This window comes from Salmo trutta, chromosome 15, assembly GCF_901001165.1.
Source record: "Salmo trutta chromosome 15, fSalTru1.1, whole genome shotgun sequence".
NCBI classification, from domain to species: domain Eukaryota; kingdom Metazoa; phylum Chordata; class Actinopteri; order Salmoniformes; family Salmonidae; genus Salmo; species Salmo trutta.
In genome coordinates, this window is record NC_042971.1 from 50,349,846 (window position 1) to 50,365,499 (window position 15,654).

Genomic DNA, 15,654 nt, shown 5'->3' on the forward strand with positions numbered 1-15,654 from the left:
CTGGAGAAAATTGAGTCGGGGCATCAGTTAAACAGTAATTCAACTTTTTCCGGCCTCATCTTTAATTATTTCATATATTTTACATGTGATAAGGCCAGAGATAAAGACACCAAAATTCTGGTAGTTTACTGGTAAACTTTGAAAGTTTTCAGCAATATACCCTCCATTTGCAACCCTAATTGGGACCAGGGTTGGGTAGGTTAATTTATTAATGTAATCCGTTACAGTTACCCGTCCAAAATGTAAATGAGTAACTTAACCCTTGAATTACACAAACGTAATCTGATTATCTCCTTAACAGGTGCAGATTAGTAGCTGGCACTGCCACAAAATCATGAAATTAGATTTTAAACCTAACGATCACATTAACCACACTGCTAACCCTAAGGCCTAACTTTAAATTAAGAACAAAAAGCTCATTTTTACAATAGACTTTAGCCAATTTTGACTTTGTAGCTAGCCCATCTGGCGGAAATCGCTAATTGGAATGAACATTGAGAGTGAGTCACCTGCCACATTCAGACTGATCCACACTATCACCCGCCACATCCACACTATCAGTCCCTGCTTCCTGCCAGGCAGGAGAGATAAAGCTGACAGCTGACTTCTTCTCCCCAAAGAGTTCACTTCACATCACCACCATGATGGAGAAGCAATGTGTAGAGCGCTGTCGTCAGGGGACAAGTGTTTTCAGAGGGGTTGGGAGAGTGAAAGACGGACTACAGACTGAGATAATACAGAGTTCTGTCAAAGCTTCAATAAGTCCCATTCCAAAACATGACCCAGGCTCTTGGACCACCTTGGGATGGAGTGGCCTGCATGGATGACGGGCCCTACCTGAGAGGTGCCCCAGTGAAGGTTAGCAAATTAGCTGGTGATGTAACAAGGTCAACAGAGGTTAGCTAAATAAAGAAAAAAGTTCTGTAATATCTGAAAAATGTGTCTGGCAAAGGACATGTTTTATATTTTCTGCACAAGACCTTTGGCCACAACCCACTTTAGGTCTTAAAAACGTTTGCAAATTGAACCCTGTGTACGCGAGTGGTTTAGTTTACATTAACCTACCCTGTCAGTGTCCCGGTGTGTCTAAGTACACTACATGGCCAAAAGTGCTCGTCAAATATCTCATTCCAAAATCATGGTCATTAAAATGGAGTTGCTCCCCCTTTGCTGCTATAACAGCCTCCACTATTCTGGGAAGGCTTTCCACTAGAGGTAAAATTGCTGTAGTGACTTGCTTCCATTTCATGAAGCTCCCGACGAACAGTTCTTGTGCTGACGTTGCTTCCAAGAGGCAGTTTGGAACTCGATAGTGAGTGTTGCAACCGAGGACAGACTATTTTTACACGCTACGCGCTTCAGCCCTCGGCGGTCCCGTACTGTGAGCTTGTGTGGCCTACCACTTCACAGCTGAGCCGTTGTTGCTCCTAGACGTTTCCTCTTCACAACAACAGTTGACCGGGCAGCTCTAGCAGGGCAGAAATTTGACAAATTGACTTGTTGTAAAGGTGGCATCCCATAACGGTGCCTTGTTGAAAGTCACGGAGCTCTTCAGTACGTGCCATTCTACTGCCAATGTTTGTCTATGGAGATTGTATGGCTGTGTGCTCAATTGTGTACACCCGTCAGCAACGGGTGTGGCTGAAATAGCTGAATCCACTAATTTGTCCCCATATTTTTGTGTATCACCGTGTACATGTGTGTGGTGCTTGGGTTTTGACTACCTGGAGTGATGATGATGTTTTGGGCGTCTTTGATCATTTCAACAGTTTGGTCCACGTTGACCTCTGTGTGTGTTCCTACGATCTCCATGGGCTTTCCTGACCCAGTGGATGACGTACCGTACCCACCAAGGATCACATTGGCCAGGGAACGGTTCATGGCCTAGCCAGTGGGAGAGAGGAGAAGAAGGGGTGGAAAGAATAAAAAGCTGCTCATTTCTTTTGAGTCAACTGCAGTTTCAATGAACCCAGTTTCCTTCAGGCAGTCAATGCAGCCAGGAAGGCATTTAAGTACAGTTAGAGTTCCTCCTAGTGGAAAACGGTGGAAGCACAGAAAATGCCACTTGCAAATTTCAGCATCTTCAAGGTTTACCTGTATAGTCATGGCCTGATTCTCCCTATTTACCTCATACTATCTGATGTGTGACACATCCTACATACAGAAGGAAGGATGATATCCTATAGAATGATGAAAGTATAGAGTCGGTGCGATACTTCTAAAATACAGAAGAACTTACAGAGGATGCTTACTTACCACACACATTATGTACGAGAGAATGGCCCCTGAGGAGCCAATGAGAGCCCCTACGATGGTGAGCAGGTTGTTGTTGAGCAGGAAGCCCTCGGCACATAGGGCCCAGCCGGAGTAGCTGTTAAGCACCGTGATGACCACCGGCATGTCTGCACCACCGATGGCTGCTGTCAGAGTCAGGCCCTATGAGAACAAGACCACCGTTAGACTAAAGGTTCATATGGCATTCGTAATTTCCTTCATATGTTGCTAAATTTAATATATTGCCCATTCAAAAGAAGGTATACAAAGATCATGTTCCACATGTGAGTAGTAGGCCTGGCCATCTATAAACGCACATGTAAGCATTTTCCTGAATCATTTTGGCATAAACAGATACCCTGTATTATTGAACGGAAAATAGCGAAATCTGATCAGGTAGTAGAAATGTTGTGTATTTAACCCCTATCAGATTGCAGTGGGCCTCAGTCCACTCATAAGTAATTTGTCAAAACAAGGAGTTTTCATTTCAAGGGCTCTCTATGATATCATCCTAGTGTTACTCTCCACGATACCGACCTCAGGGAACAGTTATAACCAGAGCCAGCTACCTAACATTATGTAATGATCCACTCCATCAAAAAAACAGACTTGAACAGTATCAGATTTCCTTTTAAAGACATTCACGCTCAGGCACAGGTGATTGTTTAGCTATACCTTAATATCAGAGTGATGCGATATTTTATACGTAAAAATGAATATCCACTGATTTATCCAACGTCAAAATGTCCTTGTCACTGACAAACCACATGGAGGACTGAGCAGCCAACATTCACAACAATTTTAACCAGAACCCCCTTCTCGCAGCGCTGCTTCAAAACCTAATCATCTTAGTTAACCTTCCATCTATCATCATATTATGGCTTGATCCTATTTGTAATGCTTCCAATGAAGACTCTCCTTCAGGGCCAACAGTTGAGCAGGATCGAGAGGAGAGCACGTTTTATTGAAGGATAGCTGAATGAACCTAAGCCTACCTTAAAATGGGCTAAAGCACAGGATCCCAATGGCACAAATAGGTAAGACTTCCATCCTATTTATAAAGGTTCAGTTTAAAGGCCTTTGTTTAGCACTGTTTAATCCAGGTTGGTGGATATTAGCTGGGCCATAGATATAGAATTAGTAGAACAGGAAATGCCCTCAGACCACAACAATTTCACTGCACCATCATGACTTCAACCATTGATTTGAATGGGGGATGTCCATTCCAGTCGTTCTATTTCTATGTTTAGGGAAGAGACGGCATGTAGGTTATACCATGACGGCAGAGAGTGCGGACACAGAGCCCAGGCAGGTGATGCCTGTGGTGTAGCTGGGGTCCAGCATGTAAGGGATCATCAGGCCCACACTGGAGGCCATTAGCCCAGCATTCATAGCATGGCGCCCGGGAAGATGGAGGGGGGTGGAGCTCAGCACACCTGGAGAGAGGAACACAGTAGGCATGGAGATATTGAGCTAAATGCATGTCAGGATTTCACTATGTGCTGTGCATCTAATTTATTATGTACTTTGTTTACGAGTATTCAGCCCCCAACCACAAGACACATACTGTATGGACTAAAAAGGGAGTTGCTTTTTTTATCCCTGATCTGATTCAACCCTGGGCAAGCAGGTGCAAATATAGCAGAGAAATAAAGTTACCGTTTTGAAATAGATTTTGATTTCAGAGACTAAAATGTGTATGGAGCTGAGGCGGTTTCACGCTAATTTGAAACTGAATGCATGTTGACAATCAAATTAACAAAGCTTGCACCTGGATTCCGCCATCTGTGATACAGGCCACATTTTAATGTTTAATTTACTTCTTGTTTTGTTTTGAATGCCTTTCAAAAGTCCACCCCCAGAAAGAAAGAAAAAAGTATAGCATGAAATGGCCACTTTTAATCTTTTATCAGAGCAGGTTTTCCAGGTTCCAATGAGACTGTGGAGTGGGAACGCTCCCTGGGATAATGTGTTCCAGCTTTCGGGAACAAGTGGAAAATGACTGGGGGTGGAGGGGCTAATTAGTGCCAAACAGAGAGGTTCCGCCTGGCCTAGCTTTGAGCAAGAGGGCCTGGGTGGCACAACTGGGCCAGGGGACTGAGGGGGTGATGCAGAGTGGGTTACAGGCCCTCAGGTATCAACCAGATGGACCCAGACCACTATTGGTCTACTACTAGTAGTACTGGATCAAACCCCAGCTGCCTGGGATAAGATGTGGTGCCCAAGAGCAACAAATTCCTAAAACTTCAGTAAAATGTCTGTGTGTAAAATATATGAATAATAACAACATTATGGACAAATGAATCAAACCAATGAACCATGATGTTGAATATGTATGAGAAATATAAGTATGATTTTAACTGCCTCATTTGCTGACAGGAAACTTAGGTAAAATTGGAACCTTAACTCATGGCGTGCTTGGCCTAGGACTGCCTAAATTCCTACCCTTTTTCACTAGCAGCTCCCAACAAAAACACCATCCCGCTTCCACCACCTCAATAGCATAGAACTTAAAATGTAATGCATCTTCCCAAATCACCCTTACCTTGCAGTTTCCCATAAGCTACCAGGGATCCACTAAATGTGACACCTCCGATGAAGGTGCCCAGGTAGGCGATGATCTTGGTGAGGTTGGCAGACGGGTCGGTAGCAAAGTGAGGGTATTCGATCATATACTCTGCCACGCAGGTGAGTACTGCAGCCAGACCCACCAGGCTGTGGAAGGCAGCTACCAGCTGGGGGAGGTCGGTGATCTGGATCTTCCTAGCAATACCCAACCCTGGGGGGCAGAGAGGATGACAGCCAGTCAACACACACACGCAGCAGGGTTTCCACTAGGAACATTTGGCAGTGGACAATGTGACCGGCAATAATTTGAATTTACCGGACATCCATAATCATTGGGTGCGTAACACATTAGGGCGGTCCAACCACGGTGCTCAAAATCACATATAGATTATTGTAATTCATCTTAAGAATAGAAATTAGCCTGTAAAGTTGTAATAAAATAAAGTAGAACAATGTTCTTATACCAACACGGCAGGTTTTATTGAAAAGCACAACATTGCCCATTGCGTCTTCATCCCTGAAATAAATTATAAAAAGGAATATAGAAGGGATCCCGCTTTGGACAGAAGGAATCCAACTTTTGTCAGATTTGACTTTTCGTAACAGGTTAGGAGAACTTACTCAGCAGGTTAGGAGAATTAACGTAGCAGGTTAGGAGAATTAGGTTAAGAAAAGGGTTAGGGTTAACTAAAATGCTAAATGTTTTTACTTTTGACATTAATTTGACAAAAGCTGGATCCCTTCTAGTCATGACTGGGCCGGCTCGCTCCACTCCCCATTCCTGCTGCGATCAAAATCACAGCAGTGGAAGGGGACACTTCGCAACCACAAAATTAAGAAATTATAAAACTGATGTTGGACAATCAAATTCGATATGTAAATAAACAAAATTAGTTAAGGCTGGTTCATTGAGCGAAAGCTTATTTTACAATGCTCCTGTGCAACGAGGCCCACACCATGCATTTATGAAAGCACGTTTCCAAAGCCCAAATTATATCTCATTCTTTTTACAGTTCTACTTGATATTAATAAATGTAATGTTTATTTTTATAGCAATTTGAACTATCGTGGGGTCGTGGCTCATGTTATGTCTGATTTACGTGGCTTATTGATAACCGTTTCCTACTAATAGGCAGCTGGATGCCTAGTGATTACAACATTGTACCTTTCCGATTTGAATAGTTGGCAACAATGTTTCATTTCCAAGCACAACTGAATAAGCTCAACTGATATGAAACAATTGCGCATGATACCAGTGGCGACCCGTCATTCAGGGCTGGTGGGTCAGAGCCTGACCTGTTTTGAGCCCCCCCTGTTTAGCTAAAATAAATAAATAAATACAAATATATTTTTTGTCTGTTATTTTGGCATTTATACCTGTCACATATCAGTTTTCAAACAATGTAAAAAAAATAAAAAATTGTTGCGTTAATAAAGCCGCACACAAACACGGTCTCTTTGTTGCTTTCTAAGGCAGGTCCATGCAGGTGTTTCAGCCTAGCTCATTGCTTTCTGTGGTGGTGGGGCAAGCCAGCAGAAAATACGAAGTGTAGGGGTTGGTAATGTTCTCTAGTTGCGCCATGATTGGCTCAGTGTTGTCACTCATGGGAACACTACATCACTGTAAAATCTACAGGGAGACCTTGAAAATGCAGGGTTTTTTTTACATTAGAAGTGCCCATCCAAGGCGGCTCAAGGTCATTGGCCACAGATAAAATGACGCCAAATCACATTCTATGTACACCGTAGCTATGAATGGACTGATCATGCCAACATCATACTTTCAAAATCTTAGCTAGCAATCAAGACAACTGGGAAACCGGGAAAAAACTAGCCGACTGGGAAAACACGTTTTGAACGGTCATCCAACTCGGAATTCCAAGTTGGGAACTCTGGCCTCTTTCTAGAGCTCCGACCTGAAGATCACTGACGATATGATTCGACCTTGTTTCCCCCCCCCTCCCCGTACAGGTACATCTCAATTGTCAGTAGAAACCATATTTGTTTAAGCAAGTCAGCCGTATCAGCTATGTTTTTTTAAAAAGGCAATAAATGAGGCAGAATGAAGTGTTTCGCTGCCAGACAAGGCTGCTGATAGCCAGGTGTAGCAGTGGTAAGGATCAAATCCATGGTGCTGAAAAGAAAGCTTTGCTGTTGGGACAGCTTTATGTAGGCCTTAACAGTTTGTGGGCACAATTTGTCACAGTTATAGTGCAATTAATGTATTGTTTAGTGTTAAAAACCCCCACAATTGTTGAGTTTGCCCGACTAAGATTTACATGCTAAAATCACCACTGCAAGATACACATCATTACTCTACTCTATCAATCCATTACAAATCTTTATACTATATTTGACACAGGGGCGGCTTATGTTTATCTTGCCTCAGGCAGCAGCAAATTGCTAGGACCGGTCCTGATGAACACAATAATTTGCCTCTACCGTAATTTCCGGACTATCAAGCGCACCTGAATATAAGCCTACATTTAAAAAATATATATATATTTTGATCATAAATAAGCCGCACATGTCTATAAGCCGCAGGTGCCTACCGGTACATTGAAACAAATGAACTTTACACAGGCTTTAACGAAACACGGCTTGTAACAAAAAATAAAAAATTAGCAGTAAGCTTTAGTTGTCTTTTTGCACTGAGTCAATTCCTCACGCTGCTGTTTCCAACGTCTTATCATCGACTCATTAAGACCAAGCTCCCGTGCAGCAGCTCTATTGCATTTTCCAACAGCCAGATCAATCGCCTTCAACTCGAAAGCTGCATCAAATGCATTTCTCCGTGTTTTGCCATGATGAGGGTGACAAAATGACTACCGTAATCAGAATGATGGGAAGTTTGAGAGCACTCGATTTAATCTAAACAGTAAACAAAAAAGTTGTTTGACCGTAACCCGTTCGGCAATTTCATTGATCTAATGAAAGCTTCATGCCGCCAAAAAACTGAGCACGTCACAGAATGTGCTTTTAAAAAAAATTGAAAGCGGGAAAAATCCATATATTAGCCGCGTCATTGTTTAAGCTGTGAAGTTCAAAGCCTGGGAAAAAAGTTGTGGTTTATAGTCCGGAATTTACGGTAATTTACTTGCATTTGCGGCAGACCTTGGCCTGCTCAAATTTAAGTCAAAACTGTCCAACTCCCTGGATCAGCTTGCGATGCGCATCAGCCTCATTACGTTGTCCTCAATAAGGTGCGATCTGGAGGTCATCTTTACTCTGTTTTAGAGAAAGAATCCCCTCTCAGCGGGCACATTAGAAACGTGGATAATCAACTCAATCTTTGCCCAGTCGGGGTACACTTAGCTGTCCTTTATGAGGAGTAAAAATAGAAACACCCGACACTAAGCATCTTGAGGATTTATTATCCTATGAAGCATATTTGCCTTTGAAGTTGGAGAAAATCGACTGGTATTTCCATCAATGAATAAAAAGCATTATTTTGCAATGCATTTTTCTTCTCCCGGACAATTTGGCCGGCAACAATTTTATTTATCGGCTAAAGGAAACCCTGAACACATGCAGACACATGAGCCAACACACACTAAAGGATTGCTGGGAAATGGGTCGTCCTGAGGCACAGGTGTTGCTGATGAGGGTTGTTTGGGGGAAATTCCTTGTTTGTGAGTGCACCTCCGTGTGTGTGTGTGTGTGTGTGTGTGTGTGTGTGTGTTCGTTCTTCTTGAAGCCCTGCAGACATGGGTGGGGTTAACAGGAGCATCTGGAACAGGGCTAGGGTCTGAATCGATGGTTTTGTCTAGGTTCCAGCTTGATTCCCGGAAAAATGTACCATGAAGATGGACGCAGAGCTCCAGAGGTCTGCTGGGTAATACTGGTGATTCAGACATAATGGTGACCATTACCTTGGCACCACAGTAGTACAGCAGTTTGAAGCAGACCACCACATGAGGACTAGACTGCCACCTGCTGTTAGACAATATGTTCAGACAGAACACTCAAACATACAAATGGCAGACAAATTTCATTTACTGCCACACACTTACCAGCGGTGCCACCCACGGCCATGGCGGCACTCATCTGTGCCAGGAGTTCCGGGGTGGGCTTCAGGAAGCCCAGGGTGGCAGCGATGCCCCCCGCCACCCCCATCATACCCAGGGCATTACCCAGACGGGCAGTGGACTGGTTAGACAGACCAGCCAGGGCTCCCACACAGCACATACCAGAGCCCAGGTACATCATCTACAGAGAAGGGGATAAACACAGCTGCATGTTCAGGAGGGCACACTATACTATGGCAACAAGTATTTTGCAATTCTAAATCGGACGAGTTTAGGTAATGCATGCCTGTTTCACTCAAGTTTTCTGCCTACTTAAAGGTGTACTATGCAGAAATGTAAGAACCGGAAGCTTAGAAATAGCGCACAAAGAACAGATATACTGCTTCTTAGACTTGCTTTCAATGAAAATGACAGATCTATAACACACATTTCTATGTTTATTTGGTCAGGTCACCCAGAAAGTTACATATTGCAGCTTTAACAACCTAATGAACACAACTACTAACCCCGCCACTGGTTTGAGGGTTGGGTGATGCTCACCTGTTCAATGTTGTAGCCAGCCTGCATGGCAACTCCATAACCCCCAACGAACACCCCGGTGGGCAGTAAGTAGAGGTAGTTGTATTCTGGAGGGTCAGTGGGACGCTTGAACATGTCCAACATCTTCTTGGTGACCAGGAAACCACCTGAGAGAGAAAGAGAACAAACCCCGTCAAACTCAACCTGGTAGACAACATTCTGCACATGCGCTCTTTGCAACTGCTTGGCATCTGACCACAAGGAATTACAGAGGGTAGTGGGTATGACCTGCCATCCAGGACCTCTATACCACGCAGTGTCAGAGGAAGGCCTTAAAAATGGTCAAAGACTCCAGCCACCCAAGTCATAGACTGTTCTCTCTGTTACCGCACGGCACCGATGCACCAAGTCTAGAACAAGCAGGACCCTGAACAGCTCTACCCCAAGCCATAAGACTTCTAAATGGTTAGTTAAATAGTTAACCAAATAGCTACCTGGACAATCTGCATTGACCCTTTTTATTGACTCATTACATACGCTGCTGCTTTAGTTTATTATATTCCTAACTATACAGAGTGTACAAAATATTAAGAACACCTTCCTAATGTTCAGTTGCACCCCCCCCCCCGTTGTGTGAAAAACCCAGCAGCGTTGCAGTTCTTGACTAATTCAAACCGGTGAACCTGGAACCCACTACCATACCCCATTCAAAAGGTACTTAAATATTTTGTCTTGCCCATTCACCCTCTGGCACACACACAATCCATCAATCAATTGTCTCAAGGCTTGAAAATACTTATTTAACTTGTCTCCTCCCCTTCATCTACATTGATTGAAGTGGATTTAACAAGAGACATCAATAAGGGATCATAGCTTTCACCTGGTCAGTCTCATGGAAAGAGGTGTTCATAATGTTTTGTCCACTCAGTGAACATACATATCTACCTTAAATACCTCGTACCCCTGCACAATAACCTGTGTATATAACCAAATTATCGGTACTCATTGTGCATTTACTACTACGTGTTATACTTTTCTATTATTTCTCCATTTTCTTTCTCTGTATTTTTGGGAAAGGCACGTAAGTAAGCATTTCACTGTTAGTCGACACCTGTTGTTTACGAAGCACGTGACAAATAAAATTTGACTTGAATGCTTCAGGCATAACAGGGTGAAGACCGTAATATTTCAAATATTATTTATTCACTCTTATTTGAGTAACTCATTAAAACTGCACACAAAAGGTTAATGTAGTAGTCAGGGGTTTTCTTGGTGGAATCTCTCCCGATATAAACGACCAGACGGAAAACTTCCTTCTGTTGGGGCGGATCACGTTACGTTCCTCCGAGTTCTCTTCAACCCCACTACACCCAGACAGGTTATCCACTGGCTAACATCTGTCCACTTCAACTGTACGGGCTAATTTTAGCCCAGCCCTCAATCACTTAAACACACGAATAATAAAAATACAAAAATTCAGACTGAGACTCAGAGTCAATACATTCAGATTCAAGAATGAAAAGGGCAGCTATTTAAGAAAAGCACGCGCAGGATTTTTCCATGCTCCCACTATAAAAACACATGGAAATACAAAAGACTCTGGCTTGAGCCAGAGGAAGAAAAAAACTATTCCTCGACCCCTGTCATATAAGGAGCAGGTAGTCTATAAATTTCAGAGCTAGTTTATGGAAACGAATATTGGAGGGTCATTTTTTTGTATATTCATTGACAATAGAAAACTTGTAGGAAAACAGACGGTGGAATGTCAGTTTTGATGTTAGTTAAGGTTTATGGGTGGCGCGGTACACCACTAAGAAATGTTGCGTGTGGAATGGAAACCAACTGGACCTTTAAAATGAAATTAAACATCTGCTCTTTAAATAAAACAAAAATAAATACATACATATACACACACATATATATTTATATACACACATATATACATACATGTACACACACATATACACATATATACGTATATATAAATACGTATACATAAATATATATATAGATTTATGTATAAATATATACATACACACAAATATATATATACACACACATATGTAAATGTGTATATATTTATGTATATTTTTATATATATTTTTATATATATGTATATATAAATACGTATACATAAATATATATACACATAAATATATATGTGTATATTTATGTATTTTTTAGTGTATGTTTATATAGATTTATGTATAAATATATACATATATACAAATATACATATACACAAATATATATACACATGTATTTGTATATATAAATACGTATACATATAAATAAATACGTATACATAAATAAATACACAAATGTATATTTGTGTATATTTTTATGTGTATGTTTATATAGATTTATGTATGAATATATACATATACACAAATATATATATACACAAATATATAAATAAATAAATACGTATACATAAATATATATATACACAGAAATATATGTGTATATTTATGTATATTTTTAAGTGTATGTTTATATAGATTTATGTATAAATATATACATATACACAAATATACATATACACAAATATACATACACACAAATATATATATACACATATATTTATATATAAATACGTATACATATAAATAAATACGTATACATAAATATATACACATATATATATATATATATATATATATATATATATATATTATATGATCCGCCCAAACAGAATGAATGAATGAATATACACACACACACACACACACACACACACACACACACACACACACACACACACACACACACACACACACAAATTGAGCACATCTGGGACATCATCTGGGACATCATGTCTCGCTCCATGCACCACAGAGTGTCCAGAAGTTGGCGGATGCTTTAGTCCAGGTCTGGGAGGAGATCCCTCAGGAGACCATCCGCCACCTCATTAGGAGCATGCCCAGGCGTTGTAGGGAGGTCATACAGGCACGTGGAGGCCACACACACTACTGAGCCTCATTTTGACTTGTTTTAAGGACATTACATCAAAGTTGGATCAGCCTGTAGTGTGGTTTTCCACTTTAATTTTGAGTGTGACTCCAAATCCAGACCTCCATGGGTTGATAAATTGGAATTCCATTGATTATTTTTGTGTGATTCTGTTGTCAGCACATTCAACTATGTAAAGAAAAAAGTATTTAATAAGATTATTTCATTCATATCTAGGATTTGTTATTTTCGTGTTCCCTTAAATTTTTTGGAGCAGTGTATATATGCATGTATGTGTATATATTTATGTATATATTTATACATAAATCTATATACACACATATATATATATATATATATATATACATACACACACATACATATATACATATACACACAAATATATATACACAAACATATATTTATGTACATATACACATACATTAAAGGTCGACCGATTAATCGGAATGGCCGATTAATTAGGGCCGATTTCAAGTTTTCATAACAACCGGAAATCTGTATTTTTGGATGCCGATTTGGCCGTTTTTTTATTTTTATTTATTTAACTAGGCAAGTCAGTTAAGAACACATTCTTATTTTCAATGACGGCCTAGGAACGGTGTTTATTTAGCCTGTCCTGCGTTGCATATAATCGCTTAGGTACACGTTGCTCCAACCATAAACATCAATGCCTTTCTTAAAATCAATACACAACTATATATTTTTAAACCTGCATATTTAGTTAATATTGCCTGCTAACATGAATTTCTTTTAACTATGGAAAATGTGTCACTTCTCTTGCAAACAGAGTCAGGGTACATGCAGCAGTTTGGGCCGCCTGGCTCGTTGCGAACTGTGAAGACTATTTCTTCCTAACAAAAACAGCCGACTTTGCCAAACGGGGGATGATTTAACAAAAGCGTATTTGCGAAAAAAGCACAATCGTTGCATGACTGTACCTAACCATAAACATCAATGCCTTTCTTAAAATCGATACACAGTAGTATATATTTTTAAACCTGCATATTAGCTAAAAGAAATCCAGGTTAGCAGGCAATATTAACCAGGTGAAATTGTGTCATTTTGCGTTCATTGCACGCAGTGTCAGGGTATATGCAACAGTTTGGGCAGCCTGGCTCGTTGCGAACCAAATTGCCAGAATTTTACGTAATTATGACATAACATTGAAGGTTGTGCAATGTAACAGGAATATTTAGACTTAAGGATGCCACCCGTTAGATAAAATACGGAACGGTTCCGTATTTCACTGACAGGAAAAACGTTTTGTTTTCGAGATGATAGTTTCGGGATTCGACCATATTAATGACCTAAGGCTCGTATTTCTGTGTGTTGTTATGTTATAATTAAGTCTATGATTTGATAGAGCAGTCTGACTGAGCGATGGTAGGCAGCAGCAGGCTCGTAAGCGTTAATTCAAACAGCACTTTCGTGCGTTTGCCAGCAGCTCTTCGCAATGCATTGCGCTGTTTATGACTTGAAGCCTATCAACTCCCGAGATTAGGCTGGTGTAACCGATGTGAAATGGCTAGCTAGTTAGCCGGGTGCGCGCTAATTTCAAATGTCACTTGCTCTGAGACTTGGGGTAGTTTTTCCCCTTGTTCTACATGGGTAACGCTGCTTCGAGGGTGGCTGTTGTCGGTGTTCCTGGTTCGAGCCCAGGTAGGAGCGAGGAGAGGGACGGAAGCTATACTGTTACACTGGCAATACTAAAGTGCCTATAAGAACATCCAATAGTCAAAGGCATATGAAATACAAATCGTATAGAGAGAAATAGTCCTATAATTCCTATAACCTAAAACTTCTTACCTGGGAATATTGAAGACTCATGTTAAAAGGAACCACCAGCTATCATATGTTCTCATGTTCTGAGCAAGGAACTTAAACGTTAGCTTTCTTACATGGCACATATTGCACTTTTACTTTCTTCTCCAACACTTTGTTTTTGCGTTATTTAAACCAAATTGAACATGTTTCATTATTTATTTGAGGCTAAATTGATTTTATTGATGTATTATATTAAGCTAAAATAAGTGTTCATTGAGTATTGTTGTAATTGTCATTATTACAACAACAAAAAATGTAAAACATAAAATAATAAAAAAAAATATATATATATATATATATATATATATATATATATATATATATATATATATATATATATATATATATATATATATATATATATATATATATATATATATATATATATATATATATATATATATATATATATATATATATATATATATATATATAAATAATTTAAAAAAATAAAAATACAATTCGGCCCATTAAATCGGTATCGGCTTTTTTGGTCCTCCAATAATCGGTATCGGCGTTGAAAAATCATAATCGGCCGACCTCATATATATATATATACACACACATACACACACAAATAAATAAAAGAGGTGGACTTCAAACACGCTGGAACACATGCATAAAAGAGATCTGAGAGTCATAATAACTGGTTATTACAGCAAATGGCAAAAATCTGCCATAATGCCCCAGTAACAGGGCTTTAAATCCCTGCCATGACCTTTGACCCTGCTAAGTAATCTGACCTATCAGAGGGCCCTCGCACACACAGACCTATGGACCTCTGCAGCTTTTGCCTTAGTGGCTGTCTAGAATCACGCACCAAAGACTTTTCTGAAACTACCGTTAGTGACATTCACTCATTTGTTCTCAGCAGAGCCAAACTAAGCCTGGTTTATAGCATGGCCGGTGCTCTTTTGAAGATAACTCCGTAATTTCCAGTTCAGGTGTGGAATTCCTTATTTTCCACCTGAAGTGAGTCAGGGAACGTCTGCTCTCACCTGAACCATGGACCAATTAAAAAAGGTCACAGGTTAGGAAGAGGGCACAGTGGAGCAATAGCCTTACTTCACCTGCCACGATGCTCTACCAGTTTTATTAATAGATAGTCAAGTGAAATAAAATGTCCCTAAAGGGTCTGATATCCTTGTCTATTACGTATTCGAAGATCTTATATATGGGGTCGAAGGGGGTACAATGTCGAGGTAATTTAAGCTCAGTTTGTCTGCTCCATTCACTGTTTTCACAGTTACTGTCTGGTTTAGTCCAAAGAGTCACTCACCAGCGATGTTGACTGAGGAGATGAAGGCAGCCGCCACAGCCAGAGTCTCGGCAGAGGAAGAGGGGGCGTAGCCACCCCCCATGAGAGACAGACCGCCCACAGCTGTCAGACCTAAATAAATAAATAAATAAATAAAAACACTGTTAGATCACAACAACCCATTCCATTCTGATCTTTTGCACAATTATT

The 15,654-nt window shown here is 40.3% G+C and overlaps 1 protein-coding gene across 2 annotated transcripts in view; it reads right to left on the reverse strand.

The window, feature by feature from the left end:
- The window catches only part of nnt (nicotinamide nucleotide transhydrogenase), a 68,234-nt gene that overhangs the window by 20,645 nt on the left and 31,935 nt on the right, over positions 1–15,654 (reverse strand). For both annotated transcript variants that reach the window (XM_029691937.1, XM_029691936.1), the window contains exons 11-17: positions 15,466–15,576; positions 9,411–9,556; positions 8,856–9,051; positions 4,820–5,053; positions 3,550–3,710; positions 2,257–2,436; positions 1,725–1,884 (exon numbers count right to left, since the gene is read on the reverse strand). In XM_029691937.1, coding sequence (XP_029547797.1) covers positions 1,725–1,884; positions 2,257–2,436; positions 3,550–3,710; positions 4,820–5,053; positions 8,856–9,051; positions 9,411–9,556; positions 15,466–15,576 — 1,188 coding nt within the window. The remainder of the gene's footprint in view (positions 1–1,724; positions 1,885–2,256; positions 2,437–3,549; positions 3,711–4,819; positions 5,054–8,855; positions 9,052–9,410; positions 9,557–15,465; positions 15,577–15,654) is intronic.